We start from the raw sequence: 16,827 nt of genomic DNA, 5'->3' as shown, positions 1-16,827 counted from the left end.
GCAGGGTCAGAAAAAGCCCAGAACAAGCACAAGCAGACACAGGCAGCTCCGAGGCCAATCGGGGGCTTGCTTCCGTGCAGCAAACACGCTGGGAAATGGAGCAGGCTCCAGGAGGAAGAGCGTGGCCCCGGGCCCCATCTTGTCCCCGTCTCGCTCTGCCTCTCCCCCAACACTCTGCGGCCTTGTGCGCTGAAATGTCCAGTCCACGACACCACAAAATCAGGGAAGTTTCCATTTCGTGTCCACTTACAGCAGTGGCTCTGAAGTGCTCAGAAAGCAAGGTCTCCAGGAATCAGGGACCGGCCAGGGGTGCGACGCTGTCCCACTTAGTCCAGATTGTTCAGGATGTTACAGCAATAATGAAGTCAACAGAAAGTAGCTACAAAGTCAGTAAGAAATCAATCTTTATTAAACCGAAACAGGTGAGGAAACCCAGCGCACACCCTGGCCCAAGGCAGGCGGCCGACCACCATCGGCCGTGCACTCAGTTCACCACTGAACGGCAAGGAGAGACTGCTTCTCAGGGTTCTGACTTACTCTTGGCAAAAACCAGGCAGTGTTATTTTTCGTAAAGACAGCCCCCTAAAAATGTTTTAATTAAAACTAGGAAAAGAAGGGCGAGCCTCTGGGGCCAGGTCCTGGCCCTGTGCTGAGACGACGAGCTTGACTAAAGTGCGCTGCTTCCACCACCTGCGAGCCACGAACACCACCACCTCGGCCCCTGTGGTCCGGGGCCGGCTGGGGAGGGCTGGATCGTTGCCGGTCGGTCCAGCCAGGAGAGCAGGACCCAGCAGCCACAGCAGAGCCACCGAAGCATGGCTCCCTGACGCTTTTGTGGACACGCAAACACAGCCTGGTCTCCAGGAGTCCAAGGGATATTTTTAAAGATCATCATTAGAATCCCAAATACAGTGCAGGGGAGCCAGAGGTTCTAATGTGTTGAAGGGTGGCTGAAACCAAAGCCTGAGCACTTATCTGGCACAGTCCTAGTGAGCCAAGGAGAGGGGCCATCCCAGAGGGCCATTGCCACCACGCTGTCCACGTCTGGTCTCACCGCCTCTTCCCTACCTTAAAATTAGCGAGGCTCTCAAAGAGGCTGAGCACACAGAATTATATACTTGTGTATTAAATGTATTTGACATCAGAGCACAAGATTTTGAATGCTAGGTATTATTTGAATGACTTGTTGGATACTTAAAACTCACAAAAATCAATGTATTGCATGCAGTAACACACAAGACATTTTTTTTTAGAAAAATAAGCAACAAAAAAAGTTTCCAAAGCAACAACAAAATCCTGGCAGGAAGAGGGACTTGATCTCACAGCTTTGCAAACCTAATGCTGGGCTTAAAAGGTAAACACCTGCTCAATCTTTATTAAACTGTGGCTGCTGCTCGGGGTCTGTCGAGATGGTCACTTTGGCTGATGCCTGTGACAGCCACCCAGCCTCAAAGGACACCGCCGTGAGGACAGGGGTGCTCTGTTCTCCCTGCAGGCTAGCTGCAATCTGAAGCCAGGACAGGGAGCTTTCTGGATGCTACTCCTGAGGTTAGGTGGCTCCCTTCCCCTGTGAGCGTGGCCAGAGCCCAGAGCCACCTCTCCCAGCTGGCTGAGGTTCGCAGCCCTCTGGTGGTTCCTCTCTCTGGGTTAGAGGTGACTTGGATGGCGCTGTCCAGCTCGGGCAGCAGACAGGAGCTTTCCAAAAGTGCGTCTCACTTGCAGGTGAAATTTTATCACTGGCAGCAAACTCGGCTGGTGGTTTTGACGGCTTTGACCACTCTGTGAGAAACAGCAGTGCAACGGTCTTCTTTCCTGCTGACCCACGAAGCCAGCGCCTGTTAGGCCAGCAGCTGCAGAAGGGCTTGTCCTAGACCTGCCGACCACCTCGGAAACCAGCCGTGCTCCTGCACATCTGCTTCACCCGAGGACTAAAGAGGCGGTCAAAAATGAACTCGAGGACATCCTTGGGTGGAAGCGGCATTTTTACTGCATAGCAGTGGAAAACAGGACAACCAAAAGTGTCTGGGGCCACCACCTGTATTCTTGCCGAGGCACCAGCAGTTTCACTCATGGCCAATTCGCACCTTCCATGTAAGGACGAAGCCGAGAAAGACAAGCAGTGTCTCTCATCATCACCAGGAAAACCGTCTTGACCTCACGGGGCCTTGGGCGGGTCTCCAGGCCACACTGGACAACCGCAGGCCGTGCCTTAGCCCCGGGGGACTCGGTTTCCTGCTTCCCCTCTCTCCAGGCCTCTTTAGTCCCCACTCCCTCCATGCCTAGGCGGCTGCCATTCAGCTCATCCACCCCTCCACTTGCAGTGGCTCACCCTGCACCTGTTCGCGCAGGCAGCCCTCCATCCTTCCCGCCACCAATGGGGTCTGGGCCCCAGAGGCAAACAAGGCCCCAAGGCTGAATCCACTCCCCTGCCCATACTGCCCTGAGCCAAAGATGGGTTTTATATCTTAAAGTGGTTGGAAAAACAATCAAAAGAAGAACAGCACTTCTTGATGCCAAAATCATATAAAACTTCAGGTTCAGTGCCCCTCAGTGAGGTTTTACTGAAGCCCAGCCACACCATGCTGTTTGTGCCAAGGAGCTGCCCACTTCCATCAAGACTCCCATGCCCCATGCAGAAAAAAATACTCGCACTCAGGGCACAGAAGTGAGCTCAACCAAGGCCTGGCTTCGCAGGCACGCACTGCACCACCTCCCAGCAGCCCTGCTCCCTGGCACTGTGTGCAACCCTCCTGGAGCCCTGCGCACTCATGCCCAAGCGGCCCTGTGCCCTCCCCTTAAGGAGACCTGGCACAGAGGACAGACCCCACAGCCCAGCCTGTTCTCTGCTTTTACAGCTACTGCTGGGCTAGGAGTTGGGCCCTGGCTCCTCCCTGGACTGGTGCCCTGCAGCAAGGTAACAGTCAGTTCTCCACGGATGATGACTAACCTGAAACAGAGACTAGATTTTAAACCAGCAAACAGCACAACACCCAAGCCAGCAGCTTAAAGGATGGTCCTTTACAACACTGTACACTAAATTGCCCAAGACCAGTCCAAACGCTGTTTGAAACAACCTCCAATAGGAAGACGATCAAAGAGGAGACGCAGCCCTCTTCAGACCGGACCCGCATTAAGTACGCAGGCGCACGCGCACTCACACCACGGAAACAAGTTCCAGGCATCCTACACAGCCCCTAGCTACTAAGGGGAACATTCTTTTCCACTATATTCTTTTTTCTTGCAGTGCTGGCCATGACTCACTAAAGTGATCAGAGTTTACACCTAAAGTTTGAAAAGCCACAGCGCCTCTCAAAGTGAAGCTCACTTGGAAAGAGCACCAGGCTCTCAGCCCTACCCGGGGTGGTGGGAAGCGCCAGGCCAGCGTCTGGACCCCCGCTGGGTGCCAGGCTGCCGCGCCTCCACTCCCAGGACGGAACACCCTCCCTCCTCACGGCCAGAGTGGCAACACCCAGAGGCGAGGGCAGGGGCTCCTGCCCGCCAGGAGAGCGCCCCAGGCCCGGCAGGTCTCCCGCTTGCTTTGTTGCCGTATCTGTGCCCAATCACCTCGCACCACACTGGGCAACGAGTCACAAACATTAACAAATAGTGTGAAACCATTTCCCACTGACACACACTGAGAAACACTGGCCCTGAAACTGCAAGCCTGAAGCTGGGCAAACACCTGTCACCCCAGCTAGCAGGGCAGGGGGGGTCTCCAATTCAAGGGCAACTTAGAGAGTCCCTGCCTTACCATTTAAAAAAAGTTTAAAAGGCTACGAGAGCCGGACGTGGTGGCGCACGCCTGTAATCCCAGCACTGACAAAGGCTGAGGCAGGCAGATCGTTGCAAATTCGAGACCAGCCTGGGCTACAAAGTGAGCCCAAGGCCAGCCTAAACCACATGGTAAGACCCCGTCTCAAAAAATAAATAAATAAATAAATAATAAAAGGGTTAAGAATGTAGCTCAGTGGTAGAGAATCACTGGATTCAATCCTCAGTATCACAAAAAGACTGAAAAATTCATAGTGAACATTGCAAATTACCCAAAATCGTTTACAAGAACGTCTAATTCTCAATAAAATATCATTGCAACGTAATACAGCAAAATTACAACACCTTACGGGATGGGAGAAAAGCTACCACAATTCACAAGATAATGTACAAGAGGAAGTCCCTCCCTGAAGCACCCCGCAGGAAGCACCCCCACCTCGGACCACACACACCCAGCAGCTGCTGGAGCTTCAGGGGGATCCGTATTCCTGGGAAAACGGGGTGACCTCCGCCTTCAACAGTGACACGGATGGAGGCAAATTCAGGCAACCCTGGCCACTTTCACTCGGTGGGCTACTCACTCCAAATGCTTGCCTCCAACACACACAGGTGTGACTCTCAGCATGGGCGAGCAATGGGGGGGACAGGCAGGCGGCCCTGGGAGCCCAGCATGGTTACGGGCGCACGCTGGCTGCTGGCTGCCCCCTGCATGGCCCTCGGGTCCCCCTCTGTTGCCCTACACACAGCGGGCCATGTGTTTGGTCTTGGCTCTGGCTGCAGTCCTGACAGCTTTCCGAAAGGTCCTCATGCCCAACATGTGACCAGACTTAGGGAGAGACAAAGAGCCCAGGCTGTCAGCGGGCTGCCAAGGGACTGGGTCAGACGGAAGCCTGGTGAAAACAGAAGCCGCCAAAATGTCAACGGAGAGCCCTTCAACTGTGCAGAAGCGCCGACAGCAGTGCAGTGCCTCCACGAGAGCAGTTCTAACCGTTCCCTAGGACCCCCCAGCCAGGTGAGACGCCGCCTGGAAAGGTTCTCACCCACTGCTCCGAGATGTCAGCAGCATGGGCTGGGAGGGGCGAGGTGCGTGCCAACTGGAATTCTGGGCACCGGTTTGCTCTGTGACGGAGAGGAGGGGAAGAAACTGCCAGGCAAGGAAAAGTCCTTTTTATTTTTTTATTGAGACAGTTCAGGCTGGCCTTGCGCTCTCTTTGTAGCCCAAGCTGGTCCTGAACTCACAAGGATCCCCATGCCTCAGCCTCCCAAGTGTTGGGATTACAGGCATGCCCCACCACACCATGCTTAAAAGTTCTTTTTAAATCTAAAGAAAATCTTGCTGCATTTTGACTAAACAGGTATGACTTATGCATTAATTTATCTGCTTTTCAGGAACTTTTTCAGCTGATTCTCAGAGTATCCAAATTTTAAGTCTGTAACTCAAAATATTTAGACTACTCTGATAAACAAGTGGCCCACCCCTGGACAGATTCCCTAGAAAGAAATCTTTACCAGCCCAACAAGAACACATCTGCTAGTGTGTGCCCTTCCTCCAGGGCAAGCAGATGACACCTGTCACGCCAGGCTCACCCTGACCCGCACACCGGGAGGCCTCGCCAGCCATCTCTTCCACTCCTCCCCGGCACAGAGTCAGAAGAAAACGGTTACTCACAGAGGTTAGTCCTACTACTGTGCAGCTGGGAAACAGAGTGTGCCTAATCAATGATGTCATGGGGGAAACGGATCCACCAAACTTGCTTTTTTTGCAGTAAGGGCATGATTGGAGTAAGCAGTGAAAGGCACATAAGGCCTGTTACTGAGACAACACACACAAACAACAGTCAACTGCTGCCAGGCACGACGGTGCTCGCCCCACATCCCAGCCCGGAGCTGAGGGGGAAGCAGTGAGTTTGAGGAAAGCCTGGATGGCATCTTCTCGAGATAGATGCTGCAAAAAAAGATAATGGTAAAGATAAATTATTTTGATAACTACATTGCAATTATGTAAGAAAATGACCTTTTTTTAGAAAATTGCTACCAAGATAGTTAAGAGTCAAGGGACTCAAGTCTTAAGCCATTCAGTAAAAACACAGGAACAGTTGCAGACAATAAATAAAACATGATAAAATATTCACATCTGAGAACATGGGAGACCACACATAATTCGCTGCAGGTTTCCTGTATTGTCTAAGCCTGACATTTTTAAAAGCAATGCACAACTCAATTCCTATTAAAAGAACTTGGGGCTTTTTCTCCAAAAGCAGAGACAGAAAAAGGCCACCCTCTCCACACTCAAGGTGATTTAATCAATGCTGGTCACACTCCCAAAAGACAGCCACTGACACAAACATACAAACAAAAAACCCTCTGCTCTGCACTCAGCGTCTTCGTCAGAGGAGGGGACAGCCCAGTGGTCCCTCCAGACCTCCCAAGCTCTCCGGGTCCAAAGGCAAGAGCCTGGATGCTCGAGGCACCTGGGACGAGAGACAGCAGGCGGCCAGGGACAGGGCCCGCAGGGTGTGCAAGCACCAGGTCTCACTTCGGGCCAACTGCCCAGGATGCCCACACCCCCGAGCTCACAGTCCCCAGAGGGGGCCCAAGGGCTAGCGGTGGCAGATTCCCGAGGCAGGGTTTATCTATTGGCAAAGCTGGCTGAGCAGGGTGCAGTCTCTTTATCAGGCCTCTGCAGAAGGCCACTGTGGCTCCAGAGGAAACTGCCTGGGACTGGGAGCATCCAGGCACCGGGCGTAGCCCGCCTGGCCAGGGGGTCGTTTCGGGGCTGGTGGCTGCTGAGGGAGGTGGAGAGGAAGCAGGCCTCAGAGCGAGGACGATGGCGGAGGGGAGAAACCCAGAGGACACGGGCTCCCGCAAAATTCACTGCGCATCGGGCTGAACTGGACTTTTGCGCCAGGCCATGGAGGAGCTGGGCAGCGTCCATTTGCCAGTCATCTTGCTTCACCACCCGCAGCGCCAGCCTCCTCCCTCACGTGGTGGGACTGTATTTTAAACAAATGTGAACTTCAGAATGTTTAGCATGTTCACAGTGGGACCTTTTTCATTTGTCTCACCGCTGGGCAGCTCCAAAGTACCAACGGTACACCCATGACTGTCCCATCAGGCAGCAGAGGACAGTCTCATCGGTGGTCAAGCCACCGTGACAGTCATGTGTGTACCACCAGTGACTCATGCCAGTGAACACGTTAAATACTGATCTGTAAAACACACAAAAATTAAACCCTCAGTTTGCAAAACCACGAGAATGTCTGAATCCTACGAATCTTTAAAATCCGTGAGATGCTTCGTTTTGGAACTGGACGGTCAGCTGGGCACGGTGCACATGCCCACAATCCCAGCACTTTGGAGGCTGAGGCAGGACTGCTACAAGTTCAGCCTCCGCTCCATGTTCAAGGAGTATGTAGTAAAAAAACAAAACAAAAAGAAAACTAGAAAGCCAATTAAAGATGGAGGTCCCAGGAGCTCTGAGGCGACACTGCTTTAGGGCACCACCACTGCTGAACATCATGATTCCGGGTACAACTGTAACTGCAAACGTGGTGTGTAACTGCCTGTGTGGACGGCAGCAGCTGTAGGACGACCCCCCTCTGGACTCCACACAGGGTGTCACTTAAGTCTTCAGAAGCAGCATCCTGGGTGCAAAGCAGGCTGGTGGCAGTGGCACTCCATCCCCAAGGCCCCGCCCTGTCCCCACCAATGACCAACCAAGCTCACAGGACGGACTGCATGCCAGGCACAGCTGTCCCACAGGGCCCAGTGACTCACAGGGTGAGGCAGGAACAGCAGCCCAGCCCTTCCCTGAGTCCCCTGGCAAGGCGAGGACACCCGGCTCCCAGCACATCTGAAGGATACACTGCTCACCCACGGCAGTACCCCAGCGTGCCGCGGCTCCTTGTGCCCAAACCCATTTTGTTTCAAAGGGCTAAATTTGTTTCCGGTTATGTGACTACTTTCAGGCTTAGGGAAAATGGAAAAATAGAGGCCACAGCTGCATCCCCGGCAACACAGAACATAAACATTTATTATTCAGCCTGTCAGAGGGGCCCCGCCTAGGAATGCCCCGGCCATGAGGCTCCGCCTGCAGGCCCGTTCCCAGCCCTTTCCCAGGGTGTCAGCTTGACAGTGGTGACCCTGTCTAAGGGAAGCAGAGGCACGCACAGGAGCCATCCGACCACCGCCCTGCTCTCAGCTCCTCGCCTTCCCTGGCCTCTCTGCGCGACTCCCCTGCCCGGCTTCTGCGCTCTAACAGCCCGCCTGGGGGCTCCCTCCAAGCGCCGCACCTTCCTCTCCGCCTCGCCCCACCAAGTCTCCACTCCGCCGGGGAAAGGGTCGAGCTGGACACGTCTTGAGGTGGATTTGAAAGACACACGGAAGTTCACTCGGAACAGTATCTATGTCCTGCGACTTCACTTGAGTCAGGACTTCCCTCGGCGACGGCGTCAGCGCCAGCAGTCAAGGTCCCCGCTCACTTTAACTCGAGGGCACCCTCAGCTCCAAGCCTGGGAGACGCTGGCTCCTCCTCGGGAGGGAGGACGGGTCCTGCACGGTGGGGCTCGCAGGCACTCCACACCAGGTGTCCGCATCCCTGAGGACACGGGCGGCAGGCTGGCACCGTCACAGTCAGCATGCCACGCTCCCTCCAGGCAGTGGCTCCTGGTGCACCTGCCTGCCAGGCCTCAAGGACTCCTCCGGACCGAGATCCAGGATACCCTGAACTCCTCCCACCCGCCAGAAGGGACAGTCAACTGAACAAGGCAGACACACAGGCTCTTCTATGACCAGTGTATGCACAAGAGGAAATAAAAATCTTTATTTTATTTACCAAGGGTACGAGGTCTTCCTAAAGCTCTGACCTGCCATCTCACCGGGACCTCAATACGCAGCTTCCCCTAGATGTCCTTTCCTTCAGAGAACATGCTTATTGTTTTGAGATTTAAATAGCTAAAGTAGCAATGTACTGGGGCATTTTAAAGTCAGCCTTGTCTTCTTACATCACTTACTTAACTGTATAAGGGACTTATATAGCAGAGACAATTAGGAGGGAAAGCCAAGGTTAATTAATAAGCTACGCCAAATGGGTCGACGAAACCATCACTGCAGAATCATGCAGAACTTGTGCCTGGCACCCCCATCTCGCCCGCGCTCCCATCCAGCAAGCACAGAACAGGACCGGCGGCCCTCAGTCCCAGGTCACACGCGTCAGCTGGCCCTCTTGCTGCCTGCGGGTTCCGAGTCCCCAGTCCCCAGTCCCCAGTCCTGGGCGCTGGCGATGCGACGCCCGTTTGCACCTGACATTTCCTGTTAGGCTGCCCCTCTGAAGTGCACGCGGTGTCTCTCAGGTGACGTGCCCTCGCTGCATGACTTCAAGCGGCACCTACTGAGTTTCCACTGCAAAGTCTCTATTCTAACCTGGCGACTTATAAATGTGCTCAGGGACATATCTGAGGGGTTTTGTTGTTGTTGTTTTGCCTTTTTTTCTTTTTTTTGAGACAGGGCCTCCTATGTAGCTCAGGCTGGCCTTGAACTCACTACGTGGTCCAGGCTGGCCTGAAACTCGTAGGGATCCTTCTGGATTCTTGTACCTCAGATGCCCAAGGACTGGGATGACAGGTGTGTGCCACCACGTCTGCCTGAGGGAGATATTCTGGAATCATGTAAGCATCACAGATTGAAGGAGAAATAAAAAGCAAATGAAGTGTGAGGTCCCAAGTTGTCCTGAAACAAAAAAAGGGGATTAACAGAACACTGAAGTTTCAGTGGGGCCGGTAACACAGTTAGCAACACTATGCCAGTGTCAGGGTCTGGCCTGTACAGATACTCCACTACCAAATGTCAACAGTAGGAGAGGCTGGGGAAAAATAGGGAAACGCACTAAAATATTTTTGCAGCTTGTCTGAAAAGACTAAACCTACTAGATAACTGAAAGTTCACCAAGTCGCAGCCTCTAATTCTGCAGGTGTGGGCCGACCTGAAAACACATTTCTCACCAACTCCCAAGGGGTGCTGATCGACACTGCAGGCCTCAGGCTGCCTGGCAGCAAGACTGGCAATGTGGCTAAGTCTAACACGCACAGCTTCCAAGTGTGCCCAGCTGCTGGACTGCGTTAGCACTGCTCCGCACCGCAACGCTGACCTGTGGCTCCTGAAGCTGCCAGCGGAGGCGCCAGCCTAGCACACCACTCGCGCCGCTGGCTGCACTGCTGAGTGGCCACCTCACGCTGCAGAGCAGCATGAAGGCTAGGCCACAGGTAGCCTTGGGGAGTGACCTAGGGGACGGGAGCGGGGGCGGCACCAAGGCCACAGCAGGTCAACAGGCCTTAGGGCTTCTGTCCATGCTGAGTGATCAGCTGCACAGGAGACCTCTGCTTCTCCCACTGAATGAGTTTTACAGACTAAACCCACAAGGAAAAAAATGTGGATGCATGTAAGAGGCTTCACTAATATTCAACTGGATCTGAGAGGTTCCAACCCAGGAAAGCAAATGCCACTCGGATGACACAGGACTGGGGCTCTAGCCTTACAGATCAGCAAACCAGTACCCTAAAGGGGAAGGAGACTGGGCCTGCTGGGTGCACAGGGGCTGACTCCCTGGTGCCCCTACAGAGAAAAGGTGGAGCTGCTCCAGGCCAAGAAGGCTTTGCTATAGAAGCTGAAAACCCGCGAAAAATCTGGGCTTTCCAGGTCCCATGGTAACAAGTTCCCAGTCACCAGAGGGCAAAACCTCCTCACCCAAACCCAGGGCACTCCACCAGGTTCCTCTCACCTAGACAGTGATAATCACAAACACTGGAGGACATGTCATGCTCAACCAGCCAATATCTACCCCGCAAAATAGTAACACTATTTTGGTGGTGGTGAATACAATCAGAACAAAGGAAACTAAAAAGAATCCTTATTAGTCTCATCTGAGGCACGGACAAAAGGCACTCATCAAAGGTAAGCCACTAGAAGAAACCAATGGACGAATACGCTCTTACAAAGTAAAGGTTTGGGGGCTGGGGATTTAGCTGGGGATAAGCACCTGCCTTGCAAGCAGGCGGTCGTGAGTTCGATCCCCGGTACGTTAAAAATGAAAAAGACAAAAAAAAAAAAAAAAAAAAATAGACACAAAGTAAAGGTTTGCTTGTGGAAACTTAAAAAAAAAAAAAAAAAAAAAGGATTGGAAGATAAACAGAAGCCCTCTTCCAGAAACAGGAATAAAAATGGCACAGGATGAACAAAGCCAAGCGATTTCAGGGGTCAAGCCACATGCTAAGAGGAATTTCTAGAAGTCAGAAGAGCAGAATGAACGAGCAACAAACTATCAAATGATCCAGAAGAACCTCCCAGAGCTGAAGGACAAGTCTGCAGAGCCACAGAGCACTTGGACTGGGACTCCACGTACGGGGGCACCCTGTTAAAACCAAAAGGCCCCAAAGAGGAACAGGTAATCCCAAAGGACTAAGGGCACTTGGCAAAGGTTCTCGTTGAAATGACAAAGCCAAGATGAAAGCTTGCGTGGCCTCCTGAAGACAGCAGGAACGGAACGGGGAAACTTCCCAGCTGGGACCTGATAAGTAGCAGGCCCAAGCAAAGAGGACACAAGGCGCGGTGGGAGGCTGCAGCACCAGTCAGCATCTCCGAGCCGAGCACTGCACCGGATCCAGGAGAGCTGAGAACGCAAACAACCCAAAGACAAAAGCTGTGCAGGAAGGGGCCGCCCCGCGAGACTACTTGCACCATTCTAACGCACACAGCCGCGAGCCCAGGATGGGCAGGGGAGAAGCGGATGTGCGAGAGCCACGATCTTGCACCGGAGGGTCGGGTACCCCAACCCCGAGCAGCCGCGGGGACAGCGGGCTCCGAGCGGCCGGCGGGGTAGGGATCGGGCCCGCGGGGCCGCCAGCCTGCCTGGCACCTCTGTCGCAGACGCTATCTGGATCCAAGTCCCAAGCACACGACTTCCTAAGGGCGGGCCTGGGCGCCATCTCCGCAGAGCGCGGCCGCCCGAGCGCCAAGGCTCGGCCGCCGAGGGGCCGGACACTCAGCCGTCCCGAACCTGCGCCCACGGCCGACCGCGACCGCCGCGCCGGGCGGCAGCGTAGCCCCTCAACCCCGCCCGGCCGGCCGGCTGCCGGGGCGCGCACGGCGGACACAGGCCGAACCCTCCTGGCGGGCGCGGCGCGGCCGACGACGGAGGCGACAGCGGGGCCGGGGCGCGGAATCCGCGGCGCAGGGACACGGAGGCCCGGCCCCCGCCCCGCCCCAGCGCGGGCCGGCGACCGTTGGCGGCGGCTGGCGCGGCGGGGCGGGGCGGGGGCGGACGGAGATCTCGCTCTCGTTCTCGCTCTCGCCCCGCGGGAAGGGGGAGTGGAGGCGCGACCGGCTGCGGGAGCTGCAATTACCGTGTGGGCTGCGGAATTCTCGTGGTGTTTGTCGGGGAGATGCGATAATGGCGTCCGTCCTCGCGAGAGAAGCCGCCGCTCTGCGCAGGCGCAGCGAGCACCTCCCCACGGCCCGAGCCCCGCCCTCCGCGCAGGCTCTCTGAACGCGGGGCACCGGGCTGGGGGCGGGGCCCGCGCCTGGCACCTCCTGCACGCGCGTTCCTTGGCGAACTCCGGCGAGCATGCGCAGGCTCCTTTCCTCCACGCCCAGGGTTGACTCCTAGAGACTCTCGCAAGCCTTTCGAACGCCCGCGCTTCTTGATACCGCGAAAAAAGTCGCTGTCGGGAGCCGTCGGAGAAACATGCTTCCTCTTTGAGACGGAGTGGCTTCGATATTAGTTCCCGCAATAACTACATATCCCAGGGTGCCCTGCGCGGGTGCGGTGCATTCTAGGGCTGGTAGTCCCCGCGCCGTGCTTGCCGGGATTTGTAGTCTCTCTGGACTCAGGCTACCGCATCCCATCCTCTCCCCGAGGGCTGCTGGGACTTGTAGTGAGGCTGGCTCGGGTGTTCTGTGCATCCGCGAGGGTCCTGTTAAGGCCGGAGTCCGGCGCCGTGGTTCCGGGTGGCGCGGCAGCCGTTTCCCGAGTGATTGCGTGAACGTGTCACGCGCGGACAGTGTCGCTGTGACACTGATTGTATGTGACATACTTGTGTACCACAGAATACCAACGCACGATGGTGTAAATGAGCACGTTACACTCCACGTAGCGTCCCTGCGCGTTCATGGGCGAAAATTCCGCGAGTGCATAGTTCCCAGAAGTGCTACGTGGCCCCTGTGTCGGAGTGGCCTCGCTGTCACACTGCCCTTGATGCGTTCTCCTTCTGTGGGTTCCCAACGAGCAAGAACCCCCTGCTCTGCAGACTCGCGGCTGCGGAGCTCTTTCCCGCCCACCCGCTTTTAGCTGGCAGTAAAGTCACCCTCGGGCGACCTCGGGCCTCCGTAGGCGACATTAGGGCCCTTGGTCCTGGGCTACTTTGCCGCAAAAGCGCCTTCAAGGCCTTCCCAGGATGCCCACACTGGAGCAGCGACGTCTCTGTCCCAAATGAGGGCAAAGTCCAGCGGGATTGGACTCTGGCTCAGCCAGGCCTGGCCAGAAAGAAGGAAAGCGGGTTTAGACTCCTAGTGGGGCCCTAGAATTTTGTCTTGCTGTTCACGTTGAATATAAGCTGCATGTTACCGTGGGGGCGCAGGGCTGTCACTATGACTTGGTTCCATCCCACACCTTCCGAGCGCCATCACACCTCTGCCCTGTGTCCCTCCTTGTGACCCAGACCCTGGAGGGGCTAGGCTGACCTGGCCCCCTCACTCCCCGCCCCGCTCCACTGTGAAGCAGCCACAGCGGACCTTCCAAGCCGCCTGCTGACTTTCTTTCTTTCTTTCTTTTTTTCTTTCTTTCCTTCGGTACTGGGGTTCAAACTCACTACCTTGTTCTTGCCAGGCAGGCGCTTGTGCCACTGAACTAAATCCCTAGCCCTTTGCCTGCTGGCTTTAAATCTCACAGATCAAGGGGCTGGGGATTTAGCTCAGCGGCATAAGCACCTGCCTGCAAGCAGGCAGTCGTGAGTTCGATCCCCGGTACCGATATAAAGGAGAAAAACAAAAACAAAACAAAACAAACAAACAAAAAATCTCACAGATCAAAACTCCCCTCAGAATCTGTTTGGAAATGGGTGGTGGCACATGCCTGTAATCCCAACACTGAGAAGGCTGAAGCAGGATGATCACTACAAATTCAAGGCCAGCCTGAGCTCCAAAGTGAGTTCAAGGTCAGTCTGCACTGCACAGCAAGATCTTGTCTCAAAAAGAACAAAGAAATCTGTTTAGATATTGTGCTGGACCCCAGTTGAGCTGTTGGCCCCCGTGCCTTTCTCTGTCCCTTCAAAGCTACCTGACCTCCTATGCAGGCCCAGGACTGGGACCACAGGTGTGTGCCATCACACTCGGCTTGAGAGACGCATCTTAACTCTGACAGAATTCCGAACATGGTGCCTGAATACCTGGCTGGGAGGAAATGAATCTACGGAGTTTTTCTGACATTATTTCAAGATTCTAAAGTCTGTGTTGGTAGTTTACTTTCAAACTGGCCTTTGCCACTTCCTCCTTCCCAGGCCTGGAGTATGCTTGGTTCCCGTCAGTGGCAGGAATGAAGCAGCAGAGGAATCCGTGAACTGACACGGAAAGCAACCCAGCTCCTGCCCGCTAGCAAAGGGCTTTGCCGAATGAGGTGGAGTCTGGGGTGAGCCAATCAGGGCCATTGCGCAACAGCCTGAGGTGTTGGCTTCGAGGCCTCTAACCTCTCTCTAGAGCATCGAGGTGGTGAGGGGACCACACTATCCCCGCCCGGGGAGGCAGGGGCACTCCCACCTGGGTCGAACCAGATGTGAGGCCTCTGTCCATACTTTAAAACACCACCTTGGAAACGAACTGGGACCTCGGAAGGTCCCTTTTGCTGAAAGTGTTCACAGGATGAAGGAAGAGGAATCACAGCTGGGCGTAGTGGGGCAGGGCTGTAATCCCAGCAGTCAGGAGGCTGAGGCAGGAGCATTGCAATGAGGGCCAACATGGACTAAGCAAAGGGATCCTGTCCCAATAGGAAGAGGCTTGGTCCTGGACGGTGCCTGGAGAGCTGAGGAGGAGGAAGGGTGGCGGGAGGTGACAGCAGTGACAGCCTCACCAGCCGAGGCAGGGCTGCGTATTGGTCCTACAGCTACAGAAGCCTGTCCAAGGTTGGGCCGGAGTGGGGGCAGATTTATGTCCGGAAGCCCTGGGCCTGCGTCTGGGGGCTGAGGCGGGTGGGGTCTCCACGGACAGAGGAAATGGTGTCAGGGAATAAGGAGGCCTGGAGCAGGGTGTGGCCTAGAGGTGGGGCGCAGATGGGGACACCCGGGGTGACCCTTAGCCTGTGCTGTGCGGCAGAGGAGGCAGACGGCAGCCAGAAGTCCCCGGGCCCGAGGACTTGGTACACTGTTAGGCGGAGGCCCCACGCCCCGCGACAGGGACAGAAGGACGCCAGGCCACCGCCCCTAGGACCTTCTGTGAGTGTTCCTCACTTTCCTGTCCACTCCAGAGATACCGCTGGGGACAGAGTCTGCGACACGAGCTGACAGTTCGGGGTGACGAGAGGAAGCAGCTGCCATCACCACTGCTATGCACAGTGACCCCGGGCCAGGCCACAGTACCCACCCTGGGCCGCCATCAGGGGAGGCGAGGACCAATCCACCACTGCTGTGCCAACAGGACACCAGCACTGAGGAACCCACCGCCTCAACTTCCTGTTCCCAGGCTCCTCAGCCACGCGGGGTGGCAGGGCCTCCTGGCGGCAGCATGTCTTTGGGGACATGTCGGGTGCCAGCCTGGACCATAGAGGTCCCAGGCCTCTCTGCTGGCCTCTGTGAGAAGAGACAGTGCAGCCCACCCCACGGGGTACTGCTGCCCCGGCATGACAGGACAGTGCAGAGGGGCAGCTCCCTTCCCATGGCGGGTGGTGCTGCCTGGCCTGCACATCAACCGTGTTGGTGAAACTGTCCTCCTAAGCGAAAGGTAAACAGCCACTGTCTTCTGCCCAGGGCCGAGGCTGTGCCACCGCCTGACCCAAGATGGACCGCCACGCTGCCAAACACAGCCGGCTGCTTTGTCAGTCTAGCATTTCTGTGGAGGTCAGGTGTGGTGATGCTCACCTGTAACCCCAGCAGTCAGGAGGCTGAGGCAGGAGGATCACCATGAGCTCAAGGTCAGCCTGGGCTTCATGGTGAGTTCAAAGCCTGACTGAACTGCATGGCCAGACCCTGTCTCAAAAAAAAAAAAAAAAAAAAAAGAAGAAGAAGAAGAAGAAGAAGAAGGAAAAGAAAAATGAAAAGAAAAGAAATTCTGTATAAATGCACATGAGATCAGATTTATTTGCTGTAAAAGGTACAACTCCATGCATTGCAAACACAGGGTTAGCAGCCACGCCGCTCAGCACTGCGGAGGAAGCCCTGAGCTTTCTCAGCACCCTACCGGGACCCCAGCTCGTTAGCCCCTCCCCTCTCCCCTACTACCCCTAACACCCACTAGCCCCCACCAGCTCCTCGGATTAGCCTGGGCCGGTACATCACTGGATGGGGCTCGCACAGTAGCGCCTTCTGGTGGCCGCGGAGGGGCTCACACTGCGGTTTGGAGCTCTGTTCCCGCTACCGCCCCCGGACGGTGGGCGTGGCCAATCCCCGCGGGGCGGGGCTGCTCTGGGGCGAGGGGCGGGGCGAGGGGCGGGTGGGGGCGGGGCGAGGGGCGGGTGGGGGCGGGCCCGTCCGTGTCCCTTTTCTCCGCCTGTGCTGGGAATCCTGCAGCCCGGGGATTTGGTGACTGCCTCTCACTAACGGACTTCAGGGACACATCGCGGTCTCTGGTGAGCAAAGCTGCCTGCTCGTCCTCGTCACCCTCAGCCCCAGAGTCACCGTGTCACCCTGTCACCTGCAGCAAGGACCGTTCGCCGGGACAGAGCCTCAGGCTCCTGCAGAGTTGCTGGGACCGCAGCCCGGCTCCCCACGCAGTGCAGGCTGGCCTGGAACTCACAGCAGTCCTCCTGCCTCAGCCCCCGAGTGCGGGGATTTCAGCAAGCCTGGCTGTCTTCATCTTATT

At 55.8% G+C, this 16,827-nt stretch overlaps 1 protein-coding gene across 11 annotated transcripts in view; it reads right to left on the bottom strand.

Annotated features, from left to right (window-relative positions):
- Nucleotides 1–12,524, bottom strand: part of Banp (BTG3 associated nuclear protein) — a 69,104-nt gene extending 56,580 nt beyond the window's left edge. For 7 of the 11 annotated variants that reach the window (XM_063247781.1, XM_013145775.3, XM_063247783.1 and 4 more), the window contains exon 1: nt 9,366–10,844. In XM_063247781.1, the coding sequence (XP_063103851.1) occupies nt 9,366–9,437 (72 nt within the window). In that variant the 5' untranslated portion in view covers nt 9,438–10,844. The other 4 variants (XM_063247793.1, XM_063247785.1, XM_063247790.1 and 1 more) reach the window with 4 other exon arrangements.
- Nucleotides 12,525–16,827: the final 4,303 nt, after the last annotated feature.

The sequence above is a fragment of the Cavia porcellus genome, unplaced genomic scaffold (assembly GCF_034190915.1).
Source record: "Cavia porcellus strain 051 isolate PalLab524CR breed Dunkin Hartley unplaced genomic scaffold, mCavPor4.1 scaffold_4, whole genome shotgun sequence".
NCBI lineage: Eukaryota > Metazoa > Chordata > Mammalia > Rodentia > Caviidae > Cavia > Cavia porcellus.
This window is presented reverse-complemented; position numbering and strand designations above follow the sequence as displayed.